This window comes from Zeus faber, assembly GCF_960531495.2.
Source record: "Zeus faber genome assembly, chromosome: 15".
Lineage (NCBI taxonomy): Eukaryota > Metazoa > Chordata > Actinopteri > Zeiformes > Zeidae > Zeus > Zeus faber.
The window spans coordinates 6614897-6642735 of record NC_137194.1 but is presented as its reverse complement, the minus strand read 5'-3'; the positions used below and the strand labels follow the sequence as shown (position 1 = coordinate 6642735).

The window sequence follows — 27839 nt, the reverse complement described above, 5'->3', positions numbered from 1 at the left end:
GGTGGGGAGGGCGGGAGGTGTTCGGGAGCTGATAGAAGTCTGGGCAGTACGCTGCTGAAGACCCTAAATCCGGACGGTCACAGAAAACAGCTGTTCTTGAGTCCGTGAACCCCGGAGGGGTCAGAATAATAACTGGAAACTGCGCAGGTCCCGATAGGGCCAAAGGATGAACTCCGAAAAAGGATGGAGCCCGGATATATTTGAAGTTCGTTACTACCCAGAATTCCGGGAGGCGGGAAGGGGGGGGGCGGGGGGCTATGAAAGGCGGCGGCTCGTGATGAACCTCTGATCTGATGGTCCATCTACGGGCACGGCGGGACGAGCATGTTGTGGGGTTTTTTGTTTCGTTTTGTTTTTGTTTTTTTTTACCAAGGAAAAATAGGGCCGGCGGTGGGGGTCAATGGGAGGGGGGTGGGGGTTCGGGGTTCGGGGTTCGTCGTCGCGCCATCGTCAGTCCCTTTCACGCCCGCTCGCCCCGCCCCGCGTGACGCCGCCACCTTTTAGGACACCTCGCTGCCAAACACCTCCAGCACCAGCGGGGTGAGCTGCATGCTGTGCTCGGGCTGGAAGGAGAGCGAGCGGTACTGCTTGGAGTGCTCCTCGTTCAGGCTGCGCAGGTCGGCCAGCTTCTGGATCATCTTGGCGTAGAGGAGGCGCCCGCCGGGGTGGCTGACCCGGATGTAGGCCTGCAGCACCTCAGACAGCCGGTCCTGCAGCTGCTCGATGCGGGCGTGGTCCTGGACGCTCGGTCGGTCTGGAGGTGCGGATGGAGATGGCCGGGGGGCGGGGGACAGAGATATAGAGAGAGTCAGTCCGAGCTGCTGGTGAATTCTGTGGCAAACTTGCCAGATGGAGGATAAAATAGACCAGAGAATCTCGGCCGATATTCGACCTGTCGACTGCCATCGGCCTATCGGCAAATAAGTCATTCACCGATGGCAGTGGCCGATGTTTATGCAGTGTTTCCCACAGACTTTACGGGTATATTAACTGGCGCCAAAGTATATTCGGCGACCGATTTTTGCGTTTATTTACAATTTTTTAGTCAGAGAGAACGACAGCATCTGCGCGGACAACTGGAATAATTGCAGTTGGGTCTCAATAGAGGGTGGCGTGACGCGCCACTTGGCACCTAATAAGTGGTGATAGTATAGAATCTGGGGCTCCCTGCCTATTCCCGTATCCAGAGATTCCCATAGGATAAATGTGCAGGAAGGCACGCGCACACACACACACACACACACACACACACACACACACACACACACACACACACACACACACACACACACACACACACACACACACACACACACACACACACACACTCTTACCAGGGGAGAGCAGGCAGATGGCCATGAGCAGCACGTGCTCCTCCTCGTGCAGGTTCAGCTTCTTCAGCCCCACCTGGAACTTTACCAGAGGCTCCAGGAGATCCAGAGTGTGTCCCGCTGTGGGGGAGACGAGACGAGACGCAGAGAGATTGCTACGCGTACCCAAACCATCTGGGCACCGGCATTCCAGACGCGGAATGGAGAGTCCCACCGCACGTGCACGCGCGCGGGGGAATAAAGTTGCTTCGTCGGCCTGTTTGTCTTTAGTGCGGCAATAAAAAATACTTGAGGTGAAGCCGGTCATTGGAATGCGGAGTCGCGGGTGAATACGCAGTGAGCGTGTGTCTGTGTGTGTGTTGTCCTTACGCAAATCCTTTACACAAGGGCACAATGTAGCCGTGCACTGTGCCAATGAACCTTTTTCATTTTGAGAATTCACGCGCAGAATAAAAAACATTCCATATATGAGCACGTCCTTGTGCTGGTGAATGAGCGCCTCAAATACCGGCGAGAGTGGGCGGGCGTGTTTGTAATCATGGGGCATTTTCTAACTGCCACTTCTGTGTGTGTGTGTGTGTGTGGGTGTGTGTGTGTGTGTGGGTGTGTGTGTGTGCGCGTGTGTGTGCGCGCATGCGGCACAGACGCAGTAGAGAGGGAGAACATTCCCGCTCGATGAATAGGGGTGTCGAAGGCACTCACCCAGAGTACTAAGCATGTATACACTCAGTATGGATGTGGATATGGACACTCGGCCGAAATGGATTGTTACAGATACCGATTTTAGGGTATTCCTCCGATATTTTTTTACACGCAGGAGCCCCGTCGGTGCGTGGCTGGAGCAGGGTGACGGAGAGATCGCCGATCAGAGCAGACACTCGTTTGTTTGGTGTTCTTCTTACTTTATTGTAAAACTTAAGAGCGTGGCCGTCTGCTCACCGTGCTCAAATAAACACACAGTCCAAACAGAGCTGCCTCGCGCCGCCTCGCGCCGCCTCCGTGGACAGACATCACTTGCTGCTTGAACAAACTAAACACCGCACGTGAAAGCCCGCGGGATACGTCATCGACCTTATAAACTTCTGGGATCAAAATAAAACGGACACGATTCCGAGCCGTCGCTCTGGGGCTGCAAGCGAACTACGTGTGCGGGGACACAAACGCGGAATGTGTCTGCCACTGACCCGGGGGTGAGTAAGGAATGTCAACATTTAAATGTAAAGCCCTAGCAATGATGAATATGTTATAGTAGGCCTTATCCCTCGCGGTCTCCGCCAGCTCACTATTGACCTTGAATTTTTATTTAATATTCTCCCAGATTACATTCAAATCGTCTCTAAAATTAAATGTCCACAGACGAATATTGACTTGATTCAAGATTTAGTTGAGCAAGAGAAAGTTTTAAGAACATGCGCATTATTTTCCAGGCCGTTACAATGTTGAGAGGGTTGCCGTTGCCGAGTGATTTTGCCCCTGCTTGTGTGTGCGCATGCTGCGCTGCTAGGGGCTCGGGTGAAACCCACCCTTGGTGACGTCGTTGATGCAGTACTTGAAGTCGGGCCCCCCGCAACTCCAGGACATGTCCTCCAGGCTGAAGGACTGGTTGGAGCGCAGCATGATGATCTCGATGGCGCTGGACTTCAGCAGGGCGATCTGGTCCTCCGCAGTCAGCTCTCTGCCACACACACACACACACACACACACACACACACACACACACACACACACACACACACACACACACACACACACACACACACACACACACACACACACACACACACACACACACTCTTTATTGTAAAGACAGCAGATGGGGACTTTGTTTCTGTTTATTTTCCCCCGCTTCAAACACTAGAAGGACGGGGACTACCGCGTTATTCTGACTTTGAACTCGGTTCCTCACCAACAGAGAGAGTGAGTGTGTGTGTGTGTGTGTGTGTGTGTGTGTGTGTGTGTGTGTGTGTGTGTCTTGTTGCCATTTTAATATTTTTTTGGTTGCCGGAATGACCCTGGCAGGCGAGAAGCACAGAGCGTGCGTTTACGTGACACATTATATGGTTACCGTGGCAACGGCACACACACAACCTTTCCTGTGTGCGTGTTTGTGTGAGTATGCAAAAAACACACACACATCCCCGTTCTCTCACTTCCTCACAGCTACCGTCCCCCCCCCCCTTCATGATGTCTCCCCCGCTCTGCTTTAAACTCTGCTGACTCCAGGCTAACGGGGGATGCTGTGCACTCCAGGCCAAGTGCTTTTACTGGGGAATATCTATCTACGGCGGCAAGTGATCTGTTACTTAAAAAAAATACATAAATAATAATAATAATAATAATAATAATAATAATGTTTTTAAATATAAAAAAAAACAAAAACAAAACAAAAAAAACAAAACAAGAATAGCCTCACTGATACGATTGTGTACGAAAACCGATTTCGTAATGAGCGTCAGATGGTACACTGACAAGCTGGTAGCGATTATCGTTATGTACCAAACAGGCCCGGTTCTAGGCTGCTTTGATTAGAGGGGCAGTAAGAAACGTTGATTGGCTTATTCACATCTTGGGGGCGGGCTTTTTAAGTTGAAATTTCAGAGCTGATCGCACGTGCCTGAGTTTCCCAAGATTACAGCCCTGGCGTGACGTAACAATATGGTGTCGTGCACCATTAACTGTGAACAACGTTCCCTTTGTATAGATTATTATATATTATAGTACGTATTACGTCGTTTTTAACTACTCGGGAGATTTTATGTTATATTAAGCGACAAAAAATCACAGTTACAGTTTTCCGAGGTTCCCGTGAACGCAGCACCACTTCCTGCGTTCTCTCGCCCAGAGACAAACTCGGGAGCGCTTTGTAATCGGGCAGCAGCCTTCACCAACGACGGCGCCAGAACTGGTGGAATAGATTAAAATTAAAATTAATTAAGAGTAAAACCAGCTGTTTTACACCAAAAGGGGGCGAAATAAACGCAAACACGGTTGCCCACAATCGGAAGAAATCCCCCGTCCACGTCCATATATGGTCAACGCCGTCATGGCAACCCAATCAATAAAATGTGATGTATTTCACAATATGTCCACTTGATTTGCCCACTAGAGGGCAGAACAGAGCACCTGCAGTGACAACAATACGGCGTGCCGGTGAGTACATACCCACTTTGAGCAAAATTGACAAGTGCAAAATAAAATAGTTAAGTTGTTTTTGAATTCTGGGATGAAGCGGGGCCGGTAAGGTGGGGGGCAGTCGGAGCATTTGGTGAGCCATTGCACCCCCGTGCCATGCCTGCAACCGCCCCCCCCCGGTATAAAATGTCAATATATACCGACAGAGAATCGCACTGTGAGATTTCACCAAGTACCCGGCCCTGATAAACAAACCAGCGTGGCCCATTATACAGAGAGCACGGGAGGTCCCGCTCTTTCAGAACGACATGCAGTACATGCATTGCATATATTTGGTTCCGAGAGGGGGATTCCTTCGCTAGTCATTTCCCCTTTTTTCCCCTCAGAATGCACCATCTGGCTATAGCTCCAGTCTGGGCGCGGCTCCAAAATATTTGTGAAAATGTTTGCCTACGACTCCGGCGCTGGCGGGGGCAACATATGGGAACGCACATAAATACGGACGGACACCGTTTCACATCCTTTTTTCCCCCCCTCCTTCAGACCTCATTCTCTTTTTTCCGCCACACGCACGCGCGCGCACACACGCCTGGCGTGTGTGCGCGCGCACAGATGTTCCCTGCAAAGACTCAAATTGTATTCCAGGAAAAGCGTGTTTGCTCTCGGCCGTGAGCCGCGCCTCTTGCCTCCTCGAACAGCACGTCGCACATTAACACGTGGGCAGAAAATCAATGGCGGAAAAAAACAAAAGCAAACAACACGGTAATTGTGTTTTTTTTCTTATAAAACCATTTACAACGCAGTAGTAGGTCTTGAGTTTATCTCGAGTTCACAAAGCTGACTAACACATTCTACCCCATTACGCTTATATCCTCCTACCCAGAATGCACTTCCACGGATCAATACAGTACCGATCCTACCGCAAAATCAAATATGGACCGAACAAAAAAGATTAGAGGGATTTAAAAAATTAAATATATGTATTTCTTTCAACCATTTGCAAATGGCAGATTTTGTGTGTGGGTTTGGTGTCGCCTGGGTTTTATCCAATACAGGTGCTCAGATAAATTAACAAAATTAATTAATAAATAAATTCATTAATTAAGCGACAAAACAAATGTCAACGACATTAAAGATGGGGATGACTCTATATCACTTGCGATAAATGAATAAATATTGAAGTGTGCATATTAGCTCTACTGTTCGTATGTCTCGCTGCTTTAATAAATACACGGCCAACACAGACGCCCGAACATTGAATAGCCTATGTACACTGAATTAAGAAATTAAATACATTATTTCAAACATGCTTTTATGGAATAAACTGCACATGAATACCCAACCAGTTAAACAGAAGATTCATTTAAATAAGACATAACTATAAGAAATTGAAGTTTAATTTCCTGCTCCCTTATAGATATATATATATATATATATATATATTCCTCTAAACTAAAAAAAAAAAAACAGATAAAAAAAAAAAAAATTGGGGGGAAAAACAACTTAAAATATTAAATAAATGGGATGGGTATCGTTAAATTTAAAGGTACTACTACTCTTACCGATCCAGTGCTTTAACGGTACTGTTAGAAAAACTCAGAAAAACTAAAACAAATTAAGCGCCGAATGGACACTGCTTAGTTTTCTGCGCATTACACATGGAGAGGGGGCGATCGGGGTACAATCAGCGCCCTCGTCTCCCCGTGCATGTGTGTGAGCCAGGAGGAGGGAGCGGTCCACACACCTCCCTCACGCATATCTCCGACGATGCAGAGGGAGAGAGAGAGAGAGAGAGAGATGTCTCTGCTGATAATAAGTGAAAATGCTGAGACGAATATCTTTATCTAATTGCAAGTTAGAAACGGGTTATATAGCCTAAATACACAGCCATTGACAGTACGGGTACTGGAGCTGATCGATAATACGGTCTTTAACAATTAAGCCCTGGGGCCCGTTTCACACCGGATTGGAGCCTCGGGCACCGTTCCCATATACACCACGCTCATATTTTTCTATGATTTCCTTCTTAGTTTCAATGGGAGTCATTGCCTTTTTCTTTTTCCCATCATCCTTCTTCTTAGGACTCATCATCAAGGGTGGAAATAAACAAAATACACAGCACAAACAGAGTAAATATGAAAGAAATATCGATAACCCACGAACTACGTGCACACACCATGTAGGTAGCCCGCTGACTGGCCGCTGACTGACTGCAAATTTCCACAAGTATCTTGGAGCAGTGGGTCGCAAGTCGATACAAATTTTCGCAACTTTTGCTACTCGTATCTTGGATTAGTCGTAAGTTAATGCAGTCGTAAGTCGAGGTACCACTGTACCGGGTTTCGGTGCCCAATCCTATAGAGCAGTGGACTGCAGTTCTATAAAGCATGAGGTCGTAGTGAAAATGTAATTTTGTAGTTCCAAATGATTGGAAGAAATTTGGACACTGTATTTTCAAGTTTGAATCATTAATTTAATGATCATCATTAATTTTATTTTATGAAATGATATAGCCTTAAGAATGATATAACAAAGTGGTCTCCTTATAAAAATTCATTGTCATTGGAAGCATGTCATTCATTTCATTAAGTACATTAAATTTGTTTAGCACTGCTTATCTCCGTGCGGCCTCCGCCATTGTTTGCATGCCCATTGCTGAGCCGTGGTGGATTTCATTGAGAACATCGCTCTGAATCGCCAATAACAACGAATGTTGACAACTCCACGCGGAATACTAAGAAAAATCATGTGAGCTTCCGTCTGGCGTTCGATTCTACGAGGAATGAAAGCTCTCGTAACGCAGCGCTCCTGGGAAAGAATCAACTTCCACGGGTAATAAGCCAACCTAATCGACCGCTCACTCAGAGGACACAGAGGATCCAAAATGTACTCACATTTTTGATCAACGGTATCATATTTTTTTTCGAGGGCTTTAATGCATGATCAGAATGACAGATGAATAGATGCGGGGCTATTTTTTTAAATTATTCTTATGGTTGTTTAAAAAAAAAAAAAAAAAAAAAAGAATATAATTTAGATGAGGGCTATTTTAGGGATTTTTGATTAACTAAACCCATTTGTCCTCAAATTTGTTTTCAAATTCTTCGTATGTTCATATGTTAACAAATAACTGACACTTTGCACGAACCAGACATTATCAGCGGTGAAAGCCTTTACGACCCGCCTCTTTTGTCTGCTTGGCTGAGCAAGCGACCATAATGTGACATTTGGCGTGTCATACCGAGGATTCCAAGCGGCGCCCTCCAAATGATAATGTTCAGTGAAGGCGCGCGTGGGTTTCGGAGCACCCGAGGGCGGATATTTCAATCGGCAGCTTTGGCATGGCACCGAAACGAGGCGCCGGAATCTGTGCTGCGATTCGGTCCGGTAGATGCCGATCGTGTGGGAACCCAACCAAAACATCCGGCGCACGATCATGTTTTGAGTCGGAGTGCGCATGGAGGGGGAGGAGCTATTCAGAGAGGGGCCGCCACTAACAAATCAATGTCCGGGAAACACATGTACACGACAGCTGGAATCTGGGAGCTCGCCTGATTTGGAATCAAATCTAAACAACATATATTCAATTCACTTTAATTAACTCTGACCCTTCGTCTAGAACAAGTGCATTTTATTTTGGAATGGATTTCTGTTTATACTCCATACTTAAGTATCAGTAATGTCATTTATTTTGATAATATTATACAAAATATTTACCGCGAATACAGTATTTCAAGTTACCTTCATTAAAATACATATGGTCTCTTACGCAATTACCAATCTGATAAAGCTGGTATCTCAGGTTAGTAATAGCAGGTCAGTATTCAGATTAAATTATATCAACAGTATCTGTCCGTCCGTCCGTCCGTCCGTCTATCATCTATCTATCTATCTATCTATCTATCCATCCCTGAATCCATCCATTTGGTACCTGAAGCCGGGGATCATCTTGGCGAAGCCGATGACCTTCTGGATGCTGTAGGAGACCAGGTCGGCCAGGTGGGGCAGCATGGACATCTTGGTGTTGTCCTCGTTGGAGTCGGGGCTGCCAGTGCCGTCCTGGTACATCATCATAAGGTTGCTGAAATTCAGCTTGGTGTCCACAGACTCTGAGGAGGGGGTGGGAAACGGTGTATACCACAGGAATCCGCTATCAATCAAATTGTTTTCTTTATGAAACAAAATGACATTCTTTCAATTTCTTGTGTGGGGGCGTAGCTTATTTTCTATTTCTATGTTTACCAAATTAAAGTACTTCTCAGCCTAAAATGCATTCGATCATACGGACCTATTTTCCCTTTCCCTGGGGACTTCAGCATTCTCAATGTCCCATTTCTGAATTACTACGCAAATTTACGTCCGCAGTGTCCGACATTGTGGGCACGCTTAACAAAACAATAGGGCCTTGTCCTAATGTCAAGAGCTGAATGAGAGCTCCAGGAGCGTCGAGAACTCGCTGGAAAATGGAAGTAATCTGCAGTGTGCAAGCGCGCGTGGGTGTTATCTGCGGTGTATCGAGACGGAAACTCAGCGGGCGTCACCGATGTTTAATGGGCTTCCATTCACAGTGTGGAAGCAAAACCACCTGCACTGCGTGTGTGGTGTATTTCTTACCAGGTGAGTGGTTGAAGGAGTCAGAGGAGGCGTCTGACAGAGAGTGCAGGGAGGCAGCACGGCTGGCACTGCGAGTGACTGGGCCCTCCCGCACCGGAGGCTGCGCACACACACACACACACACACACACACACACACACACACACACACACACACACACACACACACACACACACACACACACACACACACACACACACACACACACACACACACACACACACACACACACACACACTTTACTGTAGTCGTACAGCTAGGCGATATCGACCAAATCATTTTGTTTCACCATTTCTCTCAGTAGAATCCCCACAGCCATTTAAATTCATTGACCCGCCATGGAGCTAATGCTGAGTGCTTCGGTTTGATCTACTTTAAACCACAAATACGATTGCCATGTACATGTATGTTCCTTTCAAAACAAGCAGCCCCGTCGGTGTCGTCATTTTAGAAACAAAGCTGGAAAAATGACAGGCAAAGCAGACGACGTTCTTGTTGCTTGGCGATAGAAAAAAACGCATTAAATAAAATATATTTTTTAAAGGTGAATACAGTATATTATTGTAATCAACTGATCTCTGATAATGTGCAATATAAAAATATATTCATAATATATGCAGCAGCTGTTTTGTTTGCTTCTAGATTAATATTGTTAATTTCCTTTCAATATGTGTCCTTCCTGTATGTTTCCCTACATCCCCAATAGGGGTATCACGATTCCGATTCGAAAATTAATCATAATGAACATTCCATTTCCAACTTCAAAATCACAAGCAGGTTCGCGATTCTGCCCATATTTTTGTGGGTAATGTTGCAAAGATGGCCATATTGGGGCGGTCAAGATCCGCTGGTAAACAAACGCAGTGTGTCCTCGGGGGTGCGGGGCCCGCCACGGAGTCGACTGGGGCTCCTGGCTCCGAAACCGACTTGGGAGATGGGAGAGCTGTGGTTGGCTCGGGGGCTTCGCTGCGCCGCATAAAACCACTTCCCAAGTATGATGTCAAATATAAAGTCTATTCCTGGGACTGATATTAGTTTTCCCGCTGGAATAAAAGTACTTTCTTTACATAAGTGAAGTCTCATTTGTTTTGGGGGAAAATGTATGGATCGCGCATCAGCGTTTTATTTATTTTACATATTTATATCTCTCTCTCTCGCTCAAAGTTCAAAGTGTTTTATTTGTCAAGCGTACAGTACAACACATTCGGGTCATTCGGTACAATGAATTTCTTGGGGCATGACAGACAACAACTGCGTAGTGGGCATAAAAAGAAAAAATCATTTATATATATATATATATATATATATATATATATATATATATATATATATATATATATATTTTGTGATGCTAATGTGTCGCTTCTGTTGTGGCCCAGGGGTAACTGTTGGTGTGTTTTTTTTTGTTATTATTTATCATTATGAATATTCAAATAAAAGTTACTTATTGAAAAAACAATTGTTTTTCTTTACAAATCCAGACTCAATAGTCTGACAATGGCAAATCGAATCGTGACACCCCTCATCCCCAAGAAATATTTCATTTTGGATTTCTGTGTACACCAAAGAGTTGACCACAAAAAAAGAAGCACGACTTCCGCACACAATCCCTGTTTCCCATCTGGCTCACCCTGAAGCGGGAGAAGTCGGAGTAGGAGTCGTCGTAGGTCTTGTGGTGCGCCTCCACCAGGCTGGAGATGATCTGCGACTGCTCCTCGTTGAGCCGGGGCCTCAGCGCCTCCTTGGCTGCCTCATCCTCCTTCCGCTTCAGGATCATGTCCTTCTTCCTCTGCACCTCCTCGTCTGTCAGGATGACTGCGCGGGGGGGGGGGGGGGGGGTTAACAGGTGAAGAGTCAAAGTCTTTAAACGAGGGAACAAAGGGTGAAACCTTGAAGCCGTCACAACCTCAACCGATACAGCCATTGAGGGACGAGACCGCAGTGTTTAGTGCCGTCGATCACTTGGGATGGAGCGGCTTTGTCAAACGTGTCATTTTTGAAATGCGATGCCCCGCTCGGCGGCGTGGCAACAGTCACATCGAAGACGGCGGGAGGAGAGATGTGGCTCAAGTGACGCGCGGATGTAATCAAGAGGGAACTCCATTCACGCCTCAAGTATCACTCAGTGCCAGTTGATCTGCCAGCTTTCTCCAGAGACATCTCAGTGAAAGTGAATACACGCACGCACGCAGTGTCTAATTCCCTGCCCAAATTGAAAAAAAGTACGGAAAAAATAAATTGACATTTTGCTTTTTCTGGCATTCACAAAATAATTCCATGGGATTTTTTTTTTTTTTTCATCGTGGTTTCTTTATGACAGAGAAACTGCATCTCTATAGCAGAGAGTGATCCCTAGTCAGCTGTGTGGAAGCTGCTTCTTATTATAGTAGGGGTCAGTGTCATCGGCTGGCGCAAAAGCCGTTTCATCCCGGAGTGCTCGGAATAAACATTTCCTTAGGTTGACGCGAGGGAGAGGCACTGGATGTGAAAGAGGGCTTCTGTCTTATTTGTGCCAAAAGAGAGAAGAAATGAACAGCAAGAGGAGGACAAAGAATGAGGCGCGAGAGAATATTACACTGCCAGTGCATGAATGCTTCCTCTGGGAGCTCTTCATGCATTGACGCCACTTACTCAGTTATTGAGAAGGATTCAGAGCCCCTTTCGTAATTAGCCACAACAAAGCACAGAGGGAGTAGCAGCCCAAATACAACCTCGGCATTGCGAATCGCAAAAAAATACAAAAGGGACGGAGGGCGGCCACAGTGGACTTCTGCCCTGAAGTGTGTCCAGCAGGAATTTTCCAGCAGACGGTTACCATCTCGGCAGATGTCGTCATTTCCGATTTTCCTTTTCTTACCGTTGGCAGATATGCCCTGTGATAATTTAGTCTGCTGCTGCAGAGGCGCTTGGAACACCTACTTCGGTCTGGTTACATCATCCGTCCCATGATAATAATCACGCATTTAAGCGAGTGTTGCCATATTTCTAACGCCGGCCGTCCTTTAGGCTCACGTTCGGGGAAGTCTCAACAGACCGTGCAGGGAGGGAGGGAAACTGTCCTTGTAGCACGCTGGACGCTTGCCTCGTTTTATTCTCGCACATTTTATTTGCGTCACATATTTTATTCAAAGATTTATAAGGTCCACATAAATTATTAGCTTGTCAACAACATTTTCTTGTTCTGATTATATTGTTCCATCACCCGGCCAGGGGGAGAGAACAATCAAAGGGTCAATCAAAGGGTTTCATGACAAAATAATCGGATGAACAAACATACACATATATGTTTGTTCATCCGATTATTTTGTGGGAGTGCTTGGTCCCACCTCTCTGACAGCCAGAGACCTATATGAGCTGGTGCTAATTACAAACACTGGGAATAATAATGAAGAGAACCCCTTTGGAACTAATCAATTACCAAAGGAAGAGAAGAGAAGAGAAGAGAAGAGAAGAGAAGAGAAGAGAAGAGAAGAGAAGAGAAGAGCTTGGTGGGCTTAGGCTAGGACACATGCAGATTAAGGCCCACTAGAAAGATAAGACAAATCGAGGAGTCTTCAAGGGACTTTGCTGCTGTTTGGCCGCCGAATGAACCCCGATGTTCTGACTCGAACAGCAGAGGCCTGTGGGGTGTGCTACACTAGAGTACTACAAAACGTCAATACTGCCTCTGCATGCCTTGGCGCATGCACTGTCTCCCTTTGATCCCCTGCCATGCAGGAGGATTAGCCATCAGGCAATCGGCAGCTGTACTGACAAACACAGAGATGGCCTGGACAGACAGACAAACAGAAGGCCAAACTATTGGACTGACAGACAGCTAAAGAGGGAGCCATGCAGGTCGATAGAGAGCCTGCCAAGGAAAGCAGACAGTTGTAGAGGACGACTGCAGAGGCAAAGACTACACTTCATACTATTTGCTTTTGTAGTAATTGTACACATAATGATCAAACGGCATAAATTTAAATTTGATTTTTATGAGCCCGCCCAGGAATGGTGACCACAGGAGCAGCGTTACATAACATGGTGTGTTGATGCAGTAGCAAACAGTTTTTTGTAGGGGAAAAAAAAATTCTTGAATAAGCCTTGGTAGCTACCCCCCAAAGCTGAGCTTTCATCTCTTTTAGCCCACAATCGTTAATTAGGCTTTGGATGGCTTCTAAAGTCCATGCCAGAGGTGGGCTGGTGGTGGAGGGGGGTGCTCCTTGTGGTGCAGACATGCAGCATACTGGCACCAGCCATGAATAGGCAGGGACTGGTCAAGAGTTTGGCACAGCCAAAGTCAAAGCCACTCCATGATTAAAACCAGTTAGAGCTCAGCCAAGTCCTAGCACTGGACGCCGTCTTTAAAGAAGAGACCACAAAAACAAGAGGCTTTTTAAGGCTCTGGGACCATCAAAGCAAAAAGCTTGGCCACCCCTGCGGCATGTGGAACGGCCGAAGCACCACCGCCTTTTAATACAGCAGCCAAATCTGAACCAAAGCTTGCTTTCAGAGCTTTCAGAGCTAGTTTACCAATAAAATAAAGCCTTTTTTCTGTTTGTTTGGAAAAGCGGTAGAAGGACATGGTGATGTGGTGCCACTGCACCATAACATGCCATTTCCTGGTAGGCAGGGAGGGACAGACAGAAAAAAGAACCAAGACAGAAGGAAACAAAGCGAATGATGTTAAAGGAAAGCATGGCACCTTCTACCCGGTAGCGATGCCAATGTCAACAGCCAAAGTGGGTGGTTGGCCGGGGGGGCAAAAAGACAGGACTGTTTTAATCAGTGAGCCTGAGGTCATCGATGTTGACAGCCTCAGACAGATAGAGATAAAAGATTAGGACTGACAGACGGGAAGAGACGGGGAGAAGCAGTTTGTCTGAGGGCATCTGGGCACTGCAGAGTTGTTAAAATAGGTTACACGGCAAGCGAAGGCATACGCCAGGAAACTGACAGGTTCCTACCGGAGGCCGCCTCTGTGCTCAGACTGGCGCTCCTTTGCGACCGGTCAAAGTCTGTTGAGGCTCAGCTCAACAAAGTTCAAGGCGCCCTTGCGACCAACCGGATTAGCGGTCCGATTTATGGCGAGCAGTGTCTGGTTTGCCGCTCCTCGACTTCACTTTAAAGTGCATAGTTAGTTTCAGCCCCACACCTGATTTGAGCATGTTTGGGGTGTTTGCTATGTCGAGGTTTCCATGTGCAGAGTTGGAAGGAGACGGATGCGGCGAAAGGAGTGACGTGTCGAGTGGAAGATATATTAAAAAAAAAAAAGGGAAAATGAGAATAGTGGAGGAGAGAAAAAAAACAGGCAACAGATGAGTCAAAAAAATAGGTTTAGGTAGGGAGGTAGAGAGAGAGAACACGAATTAGAGGTTAGCGAGAAACAGGGCAGAGCCACAGGTGAGGGGAGAGATTCTCATTTGAAAGATCAGAATCTCTCCTGTGGTGTTGTAATCCTGTTGTGAAGGGAAAAAAAACAAAAACCTCAACAAGGCGCACACGTAAATTTGTGTAGGTGGGTTGCATCAAGGGTGGTACCAATTTAATCTCTCACACACACACACACACACACACACACACACACACACACACACACACACACACACACACACACACACACACACACACACACACACACACACACACACACACACACACACACACACACACACACACACACACACCCCCTCACTTGGTAACTTCTGTCAAACAAGGACAGCATAGGAAGTGTTTACTCCACCATGCTGCGCTTGTCACCACCCTGGAGAGAGCCGAATCAATCCAGAGCTCTCACACACACACACACACACACACAGCTTTGTAATCTGAAAGCTGGAGGAGCTTAGTGAAAACTGAACCAAGCACAAGGGTTGCTATGAAGCGGTCAAACACACACACACATACACACACATCAACTAAATACTAATTATAACGGGATGTTATCAGGAATTAAATATAATTAGCAGAAAAAAAAAAAACAGGTCATACATCCAAATTGAATACCAACTATCGGGTGAATCGTACAAATTATGCTTAAGCCTCAACTTAATACTTAACTAATACTGTTTTTCCACCAAAACTAGCACGTATATGCAGGTTTTTTAAGTGCAGGAAAATCTGGTAAAAACAGGCCATCCTGTGTCTAACTGGGTGTCACGTTTCCATCGCCGATAAATACCAGTGACTACTGCAGAGTCATTTGTCCCGGGAATGAATGCAGATTGTAACCTTTCCCACTAAAGACAAAAGTCAGATGTTAGTGGCTGTTAGTGTTTTGTTGTCCAATAAGTAAGGGGTCTTAGTATCAACTTTTCTGTACATTTGGTACTCCATGACATTTGGATGCATTTTGCTTTGGAAAATGATGGGATCCTAACGACACTGCTCAGGGACCCTCCGTCTAGTGGTCCAGTGGACAAATCCCTGTATCTCACCAAGAGGCAGCCGAGTTCCGCGCAGCGGTCAACAGTGGTCCACGGCGGTGGATACTGCAACCCTGAACTACTACCGGGTAAGAATACCATAATTAATTCTAAATATAGATACAGAGAATAGGCCTCAAAGATACATTCAGAATACAAGTAAGTCAACGCAAGTGGCCCATGGAAGAAAATCTAAGTGAGTGAAATTGTAAAGTACTGGGTATTTTCAGAATCGTCAGGGACAATTGAAGCGAAGCGCCGGCGCGATGCCATGGATAGGGTTGAGCGATATGTCAAAATGTTCCTACCGTTATCGTATCATATCGCAGGCGCCCCATTGAGCCCGTCTCCCACTCCCTCTGCAATCCTATACGGGATTATTTTGGTTGCAGACTGCATGCAACAGGTAAGCTGAAGGACGTAAAGGAAGTAATTTGACATCTTTGCAAACACGGCCCAAGATGGAGAACCGCCTCTCACCAGCGGCAGCACGCACGTTCGGTTAAAACAATCGCTCTATTAGGAGTTTTAAAAAAAATAGCAAAAAATAAAAAGGATCCGACCGTGCAATTATCCCAAAGAAAACTCCCGGTCTGCGTCTCTCTCGGTCTGCGTCTCTGCTCCCTGGAGGAGGAGGAGGAGGAAGCAGCGGCTTCCCTGGGAGGGTCCCCCCCCACACCCCGGTAACAGGTGTATGTAGGGATGTAACGGTATAATGTTTTAAGGTATACCACGGTATCAAGCGACCACGATTCTTAACCGTAAGACTTTTCCCTGTAATACCGTGCCCACGGTATAGATTTATGTTGCAAAATTCCTAATTCGGCCCCCTCCCTGCTTTCACATCACGAGCACGAGCCCCCGGAGGAGAGCCGTACTCACTGCCTCTGGATTCATGCCTGGGAAACTCACGTTCAGACGGCCACCTTCAGAGCTTCCCAATCCCTTGCTCACATATGAGCTGTACAGCAAATTCACTGGGTCATTAAACACTTCGCATATGTAACTTTTAGTGTCTAGCAGAAACACTTGTTTTAATACCGTAGGAATTCAAAAGTGTGCATTTGCAGGCGCGCTGCACCTAATTAGCATTTTTTACATTAGGCCTTACTCACAATATATAGTGTAAAGCCATACTACAACAACAACGACTAATACTACTACCAGCCATAATAATAGTAATGAAACCTTATTTCTAAATACAGGAAGCAGCGTCAGGCCAGGGGAACCATGACAAACACCTTTGGAGACTCCATCAACTGCAACATCTACACCCGGTGGAAAGACAGCTGGGTTCCGGGTTCCGGATTCCAGGATATCAGTGGCGGATGAATGATGGCCAGGCCCGGATGACATGTTGATATACACCGATCAGCTACAACATTAAAACTACTGACAGGTGAAGTGAATAACATTGCTCATCTCGTTCTAATGGCACATGTCAAGGGGTGGGATATATTAGGCAGCGAGTGACGTCAGTTCTTGAAGTTGATATGTTGGAAGCAGGAAAAATGTCAAAATAAATCACGTTTTCTTCTCCATCATGTGGATGGCCGTGTGCGTTGTTTACCCGGGGAACAGATGGCACCAGGATGTAAGCCTTGTGACGCGCTAGAAAATGTTCTGCTGTGGCATTCATGAGGATGTTACTTTGAAAGGTACCACCCACCTAAACATTATGATTACCTTATATAAGATTGTTTTTTTTTTTGCATTTATTCTGCTGTCCTTGCTGTACCTATGTGCGAACTGAAGAAAAGAGAAAGTATTTTTTTTTATTTAATTATTTATTTAACAAAGTTATTTATTTACTGTTGGCCAGAGTCTTAATCTGGCCTTGTTCGTTTTTCATTAAAAGATATTTTCACAAACAAAGACGTGTCCTATGATGCAATAACAATACTTTGCTTCAAGGTAGAGTGATTCCAGTATGTTTTAGTTTCCCCCCCCCCCCCCCCCCTTTTTTTTTTTTTTTTTTTTTAAGAGTTTTTGAATTTTGATAATGCGGATTATATCTTGAATCGCAATTATTTCGGCCAGGATAATTGTGACGTGAAATTTTCATAGCGTCCCATGCCTAGTCGCAACAGAGAGTAAGGTGGTTGGCCTACTAGATTTGTCTGTGTGTGTGTTTCAGTACCTATTTCCCAACTTGGCGGAACAGTCATATGAGCATCTTATAGACCCCATGACCATGCCAGCTTCAGCCTACAGTTTAATATTTTAAAGGTATATTTGCTATAGAGTGATAGCATATGGACAACGGGTGCAGACACAAAAAAAATTACACAATAATAAATGCGAAAAGAACAAATTGTGTCACATGCGCAATGATATTTAAACAACGTTATAAATGTCACAACGAGTAGAACGTGAAGAGTTTCCATCAGTTGAGTTAAGGCAATTTTACTGTATGCAACTGTTTAAGTTTCATTATTCAATGCCAATAAATGGCTCTTCTGCAACAGCTGGACATGACTAAGTTTAATTTATGTCACTATAAGCATATACACTGATCAGCCACAACATTAAAACCACTGACCCGTGAAGTGAAGGGATTGCTCATCTCATTTCAATGGCAGCTTCCAAGGGAAGGGATAAATTAGGCAGCAAGTGAACAGTTTTTGAAGTTGATGTGTTGGAAGCAGGAAAAATGGGCAAGTGTAGGGATCTCAGCGACTTTGACAAGGGCCAAATTGTGATGGCTAGACAACTGGGTCAGAGCATCTCCAAAACCGGCAGGTCCTGGGGGGTGTTCCCAGTATGCAGTGGTTAGTTCCTAACAAGTGGTCCAAGGAAGGACAACCTGTGAACTGGCGACAGGGTCATGGGCACCCATTGGCTCATTGATGTGTGTGGGGAGCGAGTCCGTCTGGTCCGGGTGCCACAGAACAGTAACTCTAGCAAAAATTGCTGACAAATTAAATGCTGGCTATGATAGAAATGTGTCGGAACACACAGCGCATCACAGCTTGCTGCGTATGAGGCTACGTAGCCGCAGACGGGTCAGACAGCCCATGCTGACCTCTGTCTACCGCCAAAACCACCTACTCTGGGCACATGAGCGTCGAAACTGGACCACGGAGCAATGGAAGAAGGTGGCCTGGTCTGATGAATCATGTTTTCTTCTACACCATGCGGATGGCCGGGGTAAAGGTCCGATCGAGCATCTGTGGGATGTACTGGAACAACAAGCGTGATTCATGGAGGGCCCACCTTGCAACTTACAGGACTTAAAGGATCTGCTGCTAACGTGTTGTTGCCAGATACCACAGGACACATTCATAGGTCTTGTCGAGTCCATGCCTCAACAGGTCAGAACTGTTTTAGCCGCTCGAGGGGGAGCTACGCAATCTTCTGCTGTGGCACTGACAAAAAGACGGGTGGCTGAATTGGAGGTGGCAGAGTTGAGGATGTTGACATTTTCATTGGGAGTGACAAGAATGACTACATTAAAGGGACAGCTCAGGTTGGACAGTTTGGTGGAAAAGTCAGAGAGGCGAGATTGAGATGGTTTGGACATGTGTGTAGGAGAGATGAGAGTTACATTGGGAGAAAGATGCTGAGGATGGAGCTGCCAGGAGGGGGAGCTACACAATATTAGTGGTTATTTGTGGTTATTTGCTGTAGTGGCATATAGTAAATGTGCAGATATATCGATATGCTATGAAGCCTCCAAATTAGTCTCATACACAAACCCAAAATTGAGAGTGTATCTGTCTACCAATACCGTTTTCACACCAAAATTTGCGGGTTGACCCGGGTTTTTTTTTTTACCCGGGTCAACCCGCAGTCCATAGATGGCCACAGTGGGGGGGGGGGGGGGGGGGGGGGGCTGGTTGCGAAACCACAAGAAGCAAATATTGTCACAGTGATCCCCAAACAGGAAGCTATGGAACATCTGCTAAATGTCAGCCATGATCGCAACTGGTTCAGTCCTGAAGCCAACCAGGACCGACCCCGGGGTACACATGGGACACCAAAGCCTGGTAGATACCAGCGCTCCCCGCCATCTTTCAACATCAGTGCCAGTCCGGCATGTCCGCTGTGAAAGATCTTCTTCGCCAAGTCCACGAAGTGGTCCTTGACCTCTGGTTGTTGTTACAGTCCGGCGGAGTGACATAAGGAGGTTGAGGGCCTGGTCCCAGTTGTTGGGATTATACTGATGCTGATGCTTACGGAATGGGACCCAACAGTTAACATCGTCCTTCATGGCGAAGAAGGCCTCGTCCTCAGCCAAGGGTGCAAGTTTGTGATCGTCGACTGAGTGGTTGACGATATCTCCCACATATTTTCATGGTTCATGTAGCGCCCCTGGGAAATTCTCTTTCACATTGATGCTACTTAACACGGTCGGAGGTTGCTGGGCTGTCTGTTTTCTCGGATACTAGTCTTGCTTGTACAGACAGTGGGGTGCCCCCCACCTCTTGCCGAGGCTCCCCGCCGTGCCCAGTGATGCCTCGTTCCCTACTAAGCGCAGTGTCTGACCTCTCTGCTGCCCAGGTGGGGAGACCGGCACGAAGAGCTGCTAAGTGATGGCCAGATGGGAGACCGGCATGGAGAACTGCTATGTGGTGATCGCTACCACACTCTGTGCAGTGGAAGACAGTTGCAGGTGCTGCTCCATCTGTCAGGGTTCGCCCGGGTCCTTCTGGCATCGGCCACCTGTGTCTCGTTTTGTCTTTCCTATTTATACCCTGTCTTTTGTGTCCTTCCTTGCTGAGTCTTGAGAGTTTGTCTAGACTCCTGGCAACACTCTCGTTTCCAAGCCCACGAAATTCTTACTTGTCTTTTGTCAGTTTTTTTGTGCTTGTTACATGTAAAACCTTTATTTTTGCCACCGCATCGCTGCCTCTGCCTCGTTCTCTGCACCTGGGTCCACTCAGCATACCACGTTACAGCAAGACTCAGCCACAACATGGACCCAGCAGAGAGTCAGCCTCCAGAGATGGAACGCATGCGGGTGGCCCTGACGAACCAGGGGACGGCGATTGGCCGTCACGAGCAGGCTCTCCAACAGATCCTGGACGAACTGCAGTCCCTCGCCCAGACCATCCAGCAGAGCCAGGCACAGGCTGCTCCTATGGCTCCTGCGCCAGCGCGCCAGAGAGGTACGACGGTAACCCAGGAGGTTGTCGTGGCTTTTTTGACCCAATGCTCCCTGGCTTTCGAGCTCCAGCCACCACAGTTCCCCACCCAGCGCTCACGGGTGGCATACATTGTCATCCTACTCACAGGCAAAGCACTCTCCTGGGCCACAGCCATCTGGAACCAGCAAACCCCGGCCTGCTCCAGCTACCAGGCTTTTGCCGAAGAGATGCGCCGAGTTTTTGACCACCCAGTCAGTGGGAGGGAGGCGTCGACACGGCCACTCCGGCTCCACCAGTTGGTACAGAGCGTAGCGGATTACGCCATCACATTCCGCACCCTCGCAGTGGCGTCTGGATGGAACAGCGAGGCACTCATCGCATCCTTCCAGGATGGTCTCATTGAGGGTGTCAAGGACGAGCTGGCATCACGGGAGGCGCAGGATGACCTGGACACGCCCATCGAAACAGCTATTCGGGTGGACAACCGCCTACGGGAGAGACAAGGGAAATGCCGTTCTTCGGCTTCATCACAACCAGCTCGCAGAGCAGTCCTGGGGACGACGTCTCCCGAGCATCTCCGAGCTGTCCCAAGCCCGTCCCCAGCACTGAGGGAGGAGCCTGTGAAGTAGGCAGCACACGGCTCTCTCGGTCTGAATGCTTGTACTATGGGATCCTGGGTCATTTCCGTTCTTCCTGCCCCGAGCTCTCGGGAAAAGCCAACTCTCGTCCAGGGTAGGGAGAACAGTGACGAGGCCATCTCTCTCTCTCTCTCTCTCTCTCTCTCTCTCTCTCTCTCTCTCTCTCTCTCTCTCTCTCTCTCTCTCTCTCTCTCTCTCTCTCTCTCTCTCTCTCTCTCTCTCTCTCTCTCTCTCTCTCTCTCTCTCTCTCTCTCTCTCTCTCTCTCTCTCTCTCTCTCTCGCAAGATGGCTGCTCTGCTGTTGGCCCCTCCGTGGTCCAGGATTTCTGCCGTCGCCACCCCGCACTTCCTGGGGGAACGCCTCGTTCTCTGCACCTGCGTCCACTCAGCATACCACGTTACACCATCAACCACTGGTCTGCCATGGTCAAACAGTGCCGTGGTCGAACAGTGCTCTCTCCGCGTCAATACGTGGTCTCTCCGCCTGCTCTGCAGCCTTAAAGCTTGCTCCTTGAATGGAGCCCTCCATTTCAGCACGTGCCTTTTCAAATTCCTTATCCATTTGACACTTTGCGTGTACAGACTCCGTACATATCTTGCGCGGAGCCCCTGCGATCGCACTGACGCTGGACCCACTGGACTTGATGGACTTGTTGGCCAACTTAAAGGACTTGCTGGATGACTTGACGGATTTGCTTTGTGCAGTCAATGTTGTACTGCCACTACTGTCCAGGCAGTCTGCCCCTTCCTCCAAGCCACGCTGTCTGCTTGGCCCACGAGTCCCGTGGAGCCTCGGGGTTCAGAGGGGTCTGAGAGTTCCGCCATCCTTGCGCTCAGCAGTGACTTGTTGGTTTCCAGGCCGCATGATACCTTGAGGTGAAGTTAATATTTTCACTCTTCTGCCCTCACCACGTGCAGGCATACGTGGCTATGCATCAAGCTAAACACTCTCCCAAAAAGTACCCAGAGACAGGAGCTCACTTTTGGTATCTTTAATTGAAGCTGTATGAGAAGTATGCAGATTAACAATCAGTCTCTATGCAGATGTAAATATCCTGTTAATACGTTGTCATAGCTCCTACACTGTATGCATACACAAATAACATGATTAAACTGAGATGTTTAATCATGTTTTCTCAAGGGCAATGACAAGGCTGATAGAAAGAGATGTTCGATGTCCGAATCTTAGGCATGATCAGATTGACAGTCAGTCACACAATCATCACAGTGCTATGATGTCAAAGTACAGACTGGGGGGGCGCGCTAGGAGACACTCCCCGCCTGGGAGATGGAACAATATCGCGGTGTTTTGTTAGATTTCCAGATCTTTCAGATGTTATATCAATATGGGATTTGTGTATCCATAATTTTATGATGTGAAGTTTACAAGTACATTAAAAATAGAATAAAAAAAGATCATCTGTAGATTGTGTTCATGCGGCGCGCTTTGATGGCATCAGGTGCTTCGTTAATCTGATTGGCTCTGACTGACTGTAAAGACCTAGCAAGCAAGACTGGTGGAACCAGCCTAACTGACACGTGCACCCAATCTGAATATCTGTCAATATACTGTATGTCGAGTTTGAATGTGTACATGAGCGAGTGCACACACACACACACACACACACACACACACACACACACACACACACACACACACACACACACACACACACACACACACACACACACACACACACACACACACACACACACACACACACACACACACACAGCAGCTGCACTTGCTTCAGTCCTGACTCTTTGGCCTTGGGGCTTCCCACTTGCTAAGAGGCAACAAAGAGCCTATTAAACACGCGGGTTGTCTTCTCTTGTCTCTCATCACTTCCCCACCGAGTTCCTTTTCCAACAAATAAAGCCAAATATCACTGGAAACGGGTGAATACAGTATGGCGGATTTCAAATGTGCTTGTGACTATTTGTGGTCCACACTCTGGCAACAAACAGAGTGAACCATGGCCTACATTTTGCATGCATGCATGGACATACACACACACCATTCTGAAATGTGAAATGTGGGCGAGACCATTGTCCTCCCCTTGAGAAAGACAGCCATTATCAAACGGTGTGTTGACCCCCATCTCCTCCTCTTTGCTCCTCCTCCTCTTTTACTCTCCTGCCTGCACATCATGGCAGTCTGGAGGCCTTGTTAATCCAAGGCGCTTAGTCCTAGCGCTGCTCATAGTCTCATGGAGGATAAGCTGTTTTAGTGCCAGTACCGTTTAGTTGATATATTTTGCATTTGATGGTCTAATGCTGCCAAAACAAGGTGGGCGAAGGTTATGATTTGTGTCAAAAAGGCCTTCTCTGTGCAGACTGAATGGGAGAGCGACTGTTTGTGCGGCAGGAGAATATATAGATACGGCCATGAAACCACTAATTTAATTTTCTGATTTACTTAACGGTAAAATGCAAACTCTAACCTTTATTTGTCCAGTGATAACTTTAGCTGAGCGTCTTCAACGTCTTCCGGTGACAGGAAGGTTCACCTTCAGGCATTCAGACGTGCAAAAACATGCTGTGTGCTGCCCCTTCCAAAAATGGATGGACCATTCATATATTAAAGTGGTCATTACAAGGAGAAATTGACTTCTGTTTTGGTGTAAAACGCAACCCAAACTGTAGAGAAGCGCAAAAATCCAACCTATTCGTGCAGCATTTCAGAGCTTGGTCACAAAGTCAAAGACTTTAAAATACAAAACAAATGCTCTGAAATCTCCTCTCCTGTCTGTGATTGAGAAATTGACTTATTGGTCTTAAGTTCCCAATTGTGTAACTCCGCCTTTCTAGCCCTTAAAGCAACTAAACATGAACAAACAAATATTTATTTTAACTCTGCCTCCGCCTCCTAAATTCTGACCTGAAACAAGCCATATGGTGTGGCTTGCCTTTATGCATATTTGCTATTGTCGATCCCCACATTTAAAATCAGATCAATTTACACCATGCCACGGACCCTATTGGCTGCTGTTGCCACTGGCTATCCATGAATATTAGATCATGTACTATTCAGCTTGGAAACCAGCCAGCGCCGGCCAAGCGGACACTAATTTCTCTTTGACATTTGTCTGCATTGACATATAAGCGGTAACACAAAAACATCTGCACGCATCTCACACACACACACACACACACACACACACACACACACACACACACACACACACACACACACACACACACACACACACACACACACCCCTAGGTTTGCTGGTGGATTTGATTTTGTAATGACTGATGTTGAGGAGACGCAAGGATGCAGGGCCTAGTTCATCCAACCAAGGCCAGACTGAAGAGATTCTAAAACACTAAAACTCAACTGACACACATGGTCAACTTTGGCATGAAACTCAATAGGTATTTATGTTTTCCGATCTGGTTATACTTTTTTTCCTTGGGTAACAATGTTGATGATGATGACCGATGGCATCATTGTACATTACAGTCATGTGGATGTAAAAGCCTGTTGTTCTGCGGTCCCCTCTCTCTGACCCGGCCTTGAAATCCGTCAACGCATGCTGCTTCAAAGGGCTCAAACAGTAACGACACAACAAAAGAAAGGAAAAGATCATGTTACGCGCTGCCTTAAAGTGCACCCGGCGCTATCAACAATCTTTTACATCTTGCGGAGGGACAAAGATGCTCTTCATCATCTCCTCAATTTAATCCTTTTGCTATTCAGGGAATATCCACATACATCAAAGATCCCCTGCCGCCCCTCCCAACTTCCTACAGCGACGTACACATTCCAAATGCTCTGCGTTAGGCACAATATCTTGTTTATCGGCAAAATGTACACAATTCTGTTTCGTGTTAAAAATAAAATAAAATGCATTCTTCACATTAAAAGTCATCTGGACGAAGGGATGCGGGAATGAAGGACTGGCACTTTAGTGGTGAGAGTTCAGTTCACTTTTGCTCAGCCAGAGCTTAGTCTGCCAAGGGTTGGACAAAAAAGTTTGGGAACCTCTGCCCTTGGGGGCCAATAAAAGTATTTTTTATTGTATTATATAAAATGAAAATTGTAAGAGCGATGCTTTGTTTGGAAGTTATACAACCATTTTCCGCTTAAGTTAAGTACCACCATAGTAACAAATCAATTGAAATTTTATTTTTCTGCATTTGACAGATTTCGTTCAGCGAAATATTTTCGTAATGCACGCCAGATGTTGTACCGAAAAGTTGGTCGCGATTCTCATGATGTATAAAATGTCAATATATCAATATTGAATCGCACCGTAAACCATCTCATCAATATTAATATTTAATCGATATTGAATAAAAATCATAACCCCTTATATCGAAATCTAACCGAATCCTCGCAATCCTTCCCATTAGCAGTGCCTAGTTAGTGTGTAGACCTCCCTCCCAACCACTTCAAATCACAGATCTTCCATTGGATCAGATAATGATCTTGAATCGGGCATCTTATCTACCACCAATCTGGCTAACAAACAGTCGGGCAAATTCGCAGGCTGGAGTGATGGTAAACCTATTTGACAAAAATCTGTTTCATATACGAAAGGGTCCAAATACTGGAGTCGTACTCACACTCTTTCATCATGCCAATGTCGATGCAACGCTTGAGGCGGCAGGCCTGGCAGTGGCGTCTGTTGTCCTTGGTGATGGTGCAGCTCCCGTTGAAGGGACAGGTGAAGTTGGCCTTGCGCTTCATGCTGCGTCTGGTGAAGGTGAAGTTAAACAAAAAAGGTACATTTTGTTATTAATTATGCATAGAAACTGGGTTAAGTCAACTGTTTGACAACATGGAAGACACATGAAGCATTTACTTGTGCCAAAAAGACGTTTAGCTGACCAAGAAAACCAAAAATCAGACATCTTAGACCATGGTCAGGGAATAAAACCACATTGTGGACTGGGAGAAGGCAAAATGACTCTTCATGGAAAGCAGTATGTACTAGCCGTGCGCCTTATTTATCGCTATGCAGAAGCGGGCTCAGCGTATGGTAAACTGGGATGAAGGGGCCTGCCAACTACCCTACATTATAAAACCCCATCCTTAAAAATCAGCCAGGCAAAACCAAGTGCCAGCCGTGCACCTCCGGGAAGACATCCGGGATGATATGCCTGTTTTACCACTTGAAAACAGGATTATAAAATCATTGGCACAGAATCTGGAGCCCAAATCATTCAGGCATTTTCCAAATCCCCCAACGAAGGCTGCAGAACATACAGTTCTGCCAAAGGTAACATACTAGGATGCTCAATGGATATTGAAAAAGCAATGACTCCAATGTCACAAAAATGATTAAAAACGTGTCTAACTATGGGCCCCTAGACTATATCCTTCCGAGAGCAACATTATGGAGAAGCGCGTCAGAATACCTCCGGTGACAAATGAATGAGGTGATTCCGGCTTGGCTAGGTTGATTTGGCCCAACTTCACTGGTGGAAGGAGTGTAATGCTTTTTGAAATTCATAGGCGATGTGGAGCTGAAACAAGCATCATGTTTTTAGTTTCTGGGAGGTGAAACGTATTTCCCAATCGAGGAGTCGGAACAAAACACACAAAGCAACTATGTCCTTGCGACTACTCATGTATTTGGCGTGTCCCTATGTCTTAACTCTCTTTATTTGAACTGGATGGCAATTCACAGTTTTACATAAGTGTAAATCTACCCCTCGACCGACTCCAGATTCACATGCATAAACACAGTGCAAAAACAAAACAAACAAAAAAAAAAAAAAAAAAAGATTTGGGGGACAGAGCCCAAGACCGTTGGGAAGGAAGATCTATACGAACCTCTATAAATCTGTATGTAGTTCTATTGGGCTGGATATGTCGTTTCTGACCAAAGCCGGTTAACATTGTATTTCAATCAAAGCAATTACTGTGACCTTTGGCCCTCACTGGCTCAGTCCACAGGGTATGGGAGGAGACAAGGTTATTACTGGTCTCAACTTAATTAGGTTAGAGTTAAAAAAAAAAATAAATACAAGCGGGGGGTTTGGAATGAGGCAACTAGAGAGGCAGCAGATGAGGCGGAGAGAAAGAAGGGAAGGACAGGAAGGAAAAGTGAATTCAGAAAGATTTCAGAGAGGCTTTATTATCCAATCAGCCATCCGTCTATTTAGCCTAACCTGCTTTTTCTGGGTCAGGGTCACAGGGACAGTGGTCTACTCCAGCTGCCCATGGGCGTGAGGCTTAATTATAACCCTGAAATCTAAACATTAAGAACTGCGCCACACGCTAAGACACGTGCCCACAGAGTGCAGAAAAGCGAAGAGAAAATTCCTATCAGATTTATACACCCAAAAAAACCCCACAAATAAATAAATAAAACTGTCCAGCGGAGACTAGTCATCAATGTTAAAATACAGAAAAGTACGCACCACATCGGTAATATCCAGCAGAAAATGCAGACGTCAACACAACATGCGCTCGCTTTCACTGGGTAGTGGACACCGAAACGTTCACAAACCAAAGAACGGGGACCCACCTGAAGAAGCCCTTGCAGCCTTCGCAGGTCATGGCGTTGAAGTGGAAGCCGGTCGCCTTGTCCCCACAGACGCCGCAGATCCGCGGGGCGTTGCGGTCAAACTCATCCGGCCCCGCCGCCGATGTTGTCACCGTCATGGGCTCCATTAC

The 27839-nt window shown here is 46.4% G+C and overlaps 1 protein-coding gene across 1 annotated transcript; it reads right to left on the bottom strand.

The window, feature by feature from the left end:
* Positions 1 to 500: 500 nt before the first annotated feature.
* On the bottom strand, positions 501 to 27839 carry LOC307241154 (vitamin D3 receptor A; the record flags this gene model as incomplete). The annotated part of the gene is made up of 8 exons (XM_080015188.1): positions 27691 to 27839; positions 25781 to 25911; positions 10708 to 10892; positions 9078 to 9177; positions 8395 to 8572; positions 2855 to 3006; positions 1335 to 1451; positions 501 to 754 (listed from the first exon to the last, which is right to left on the bottom strand). The coding sequence occupies exons 1-8, from the start codon at positions 27834 to 27836 to the stop codon at positions 501 to 503; spliced, it is 1263 nt and encodes a 420-aa protein (XP_079871314.1). The 5' UTR covers positions 27837 to 27839.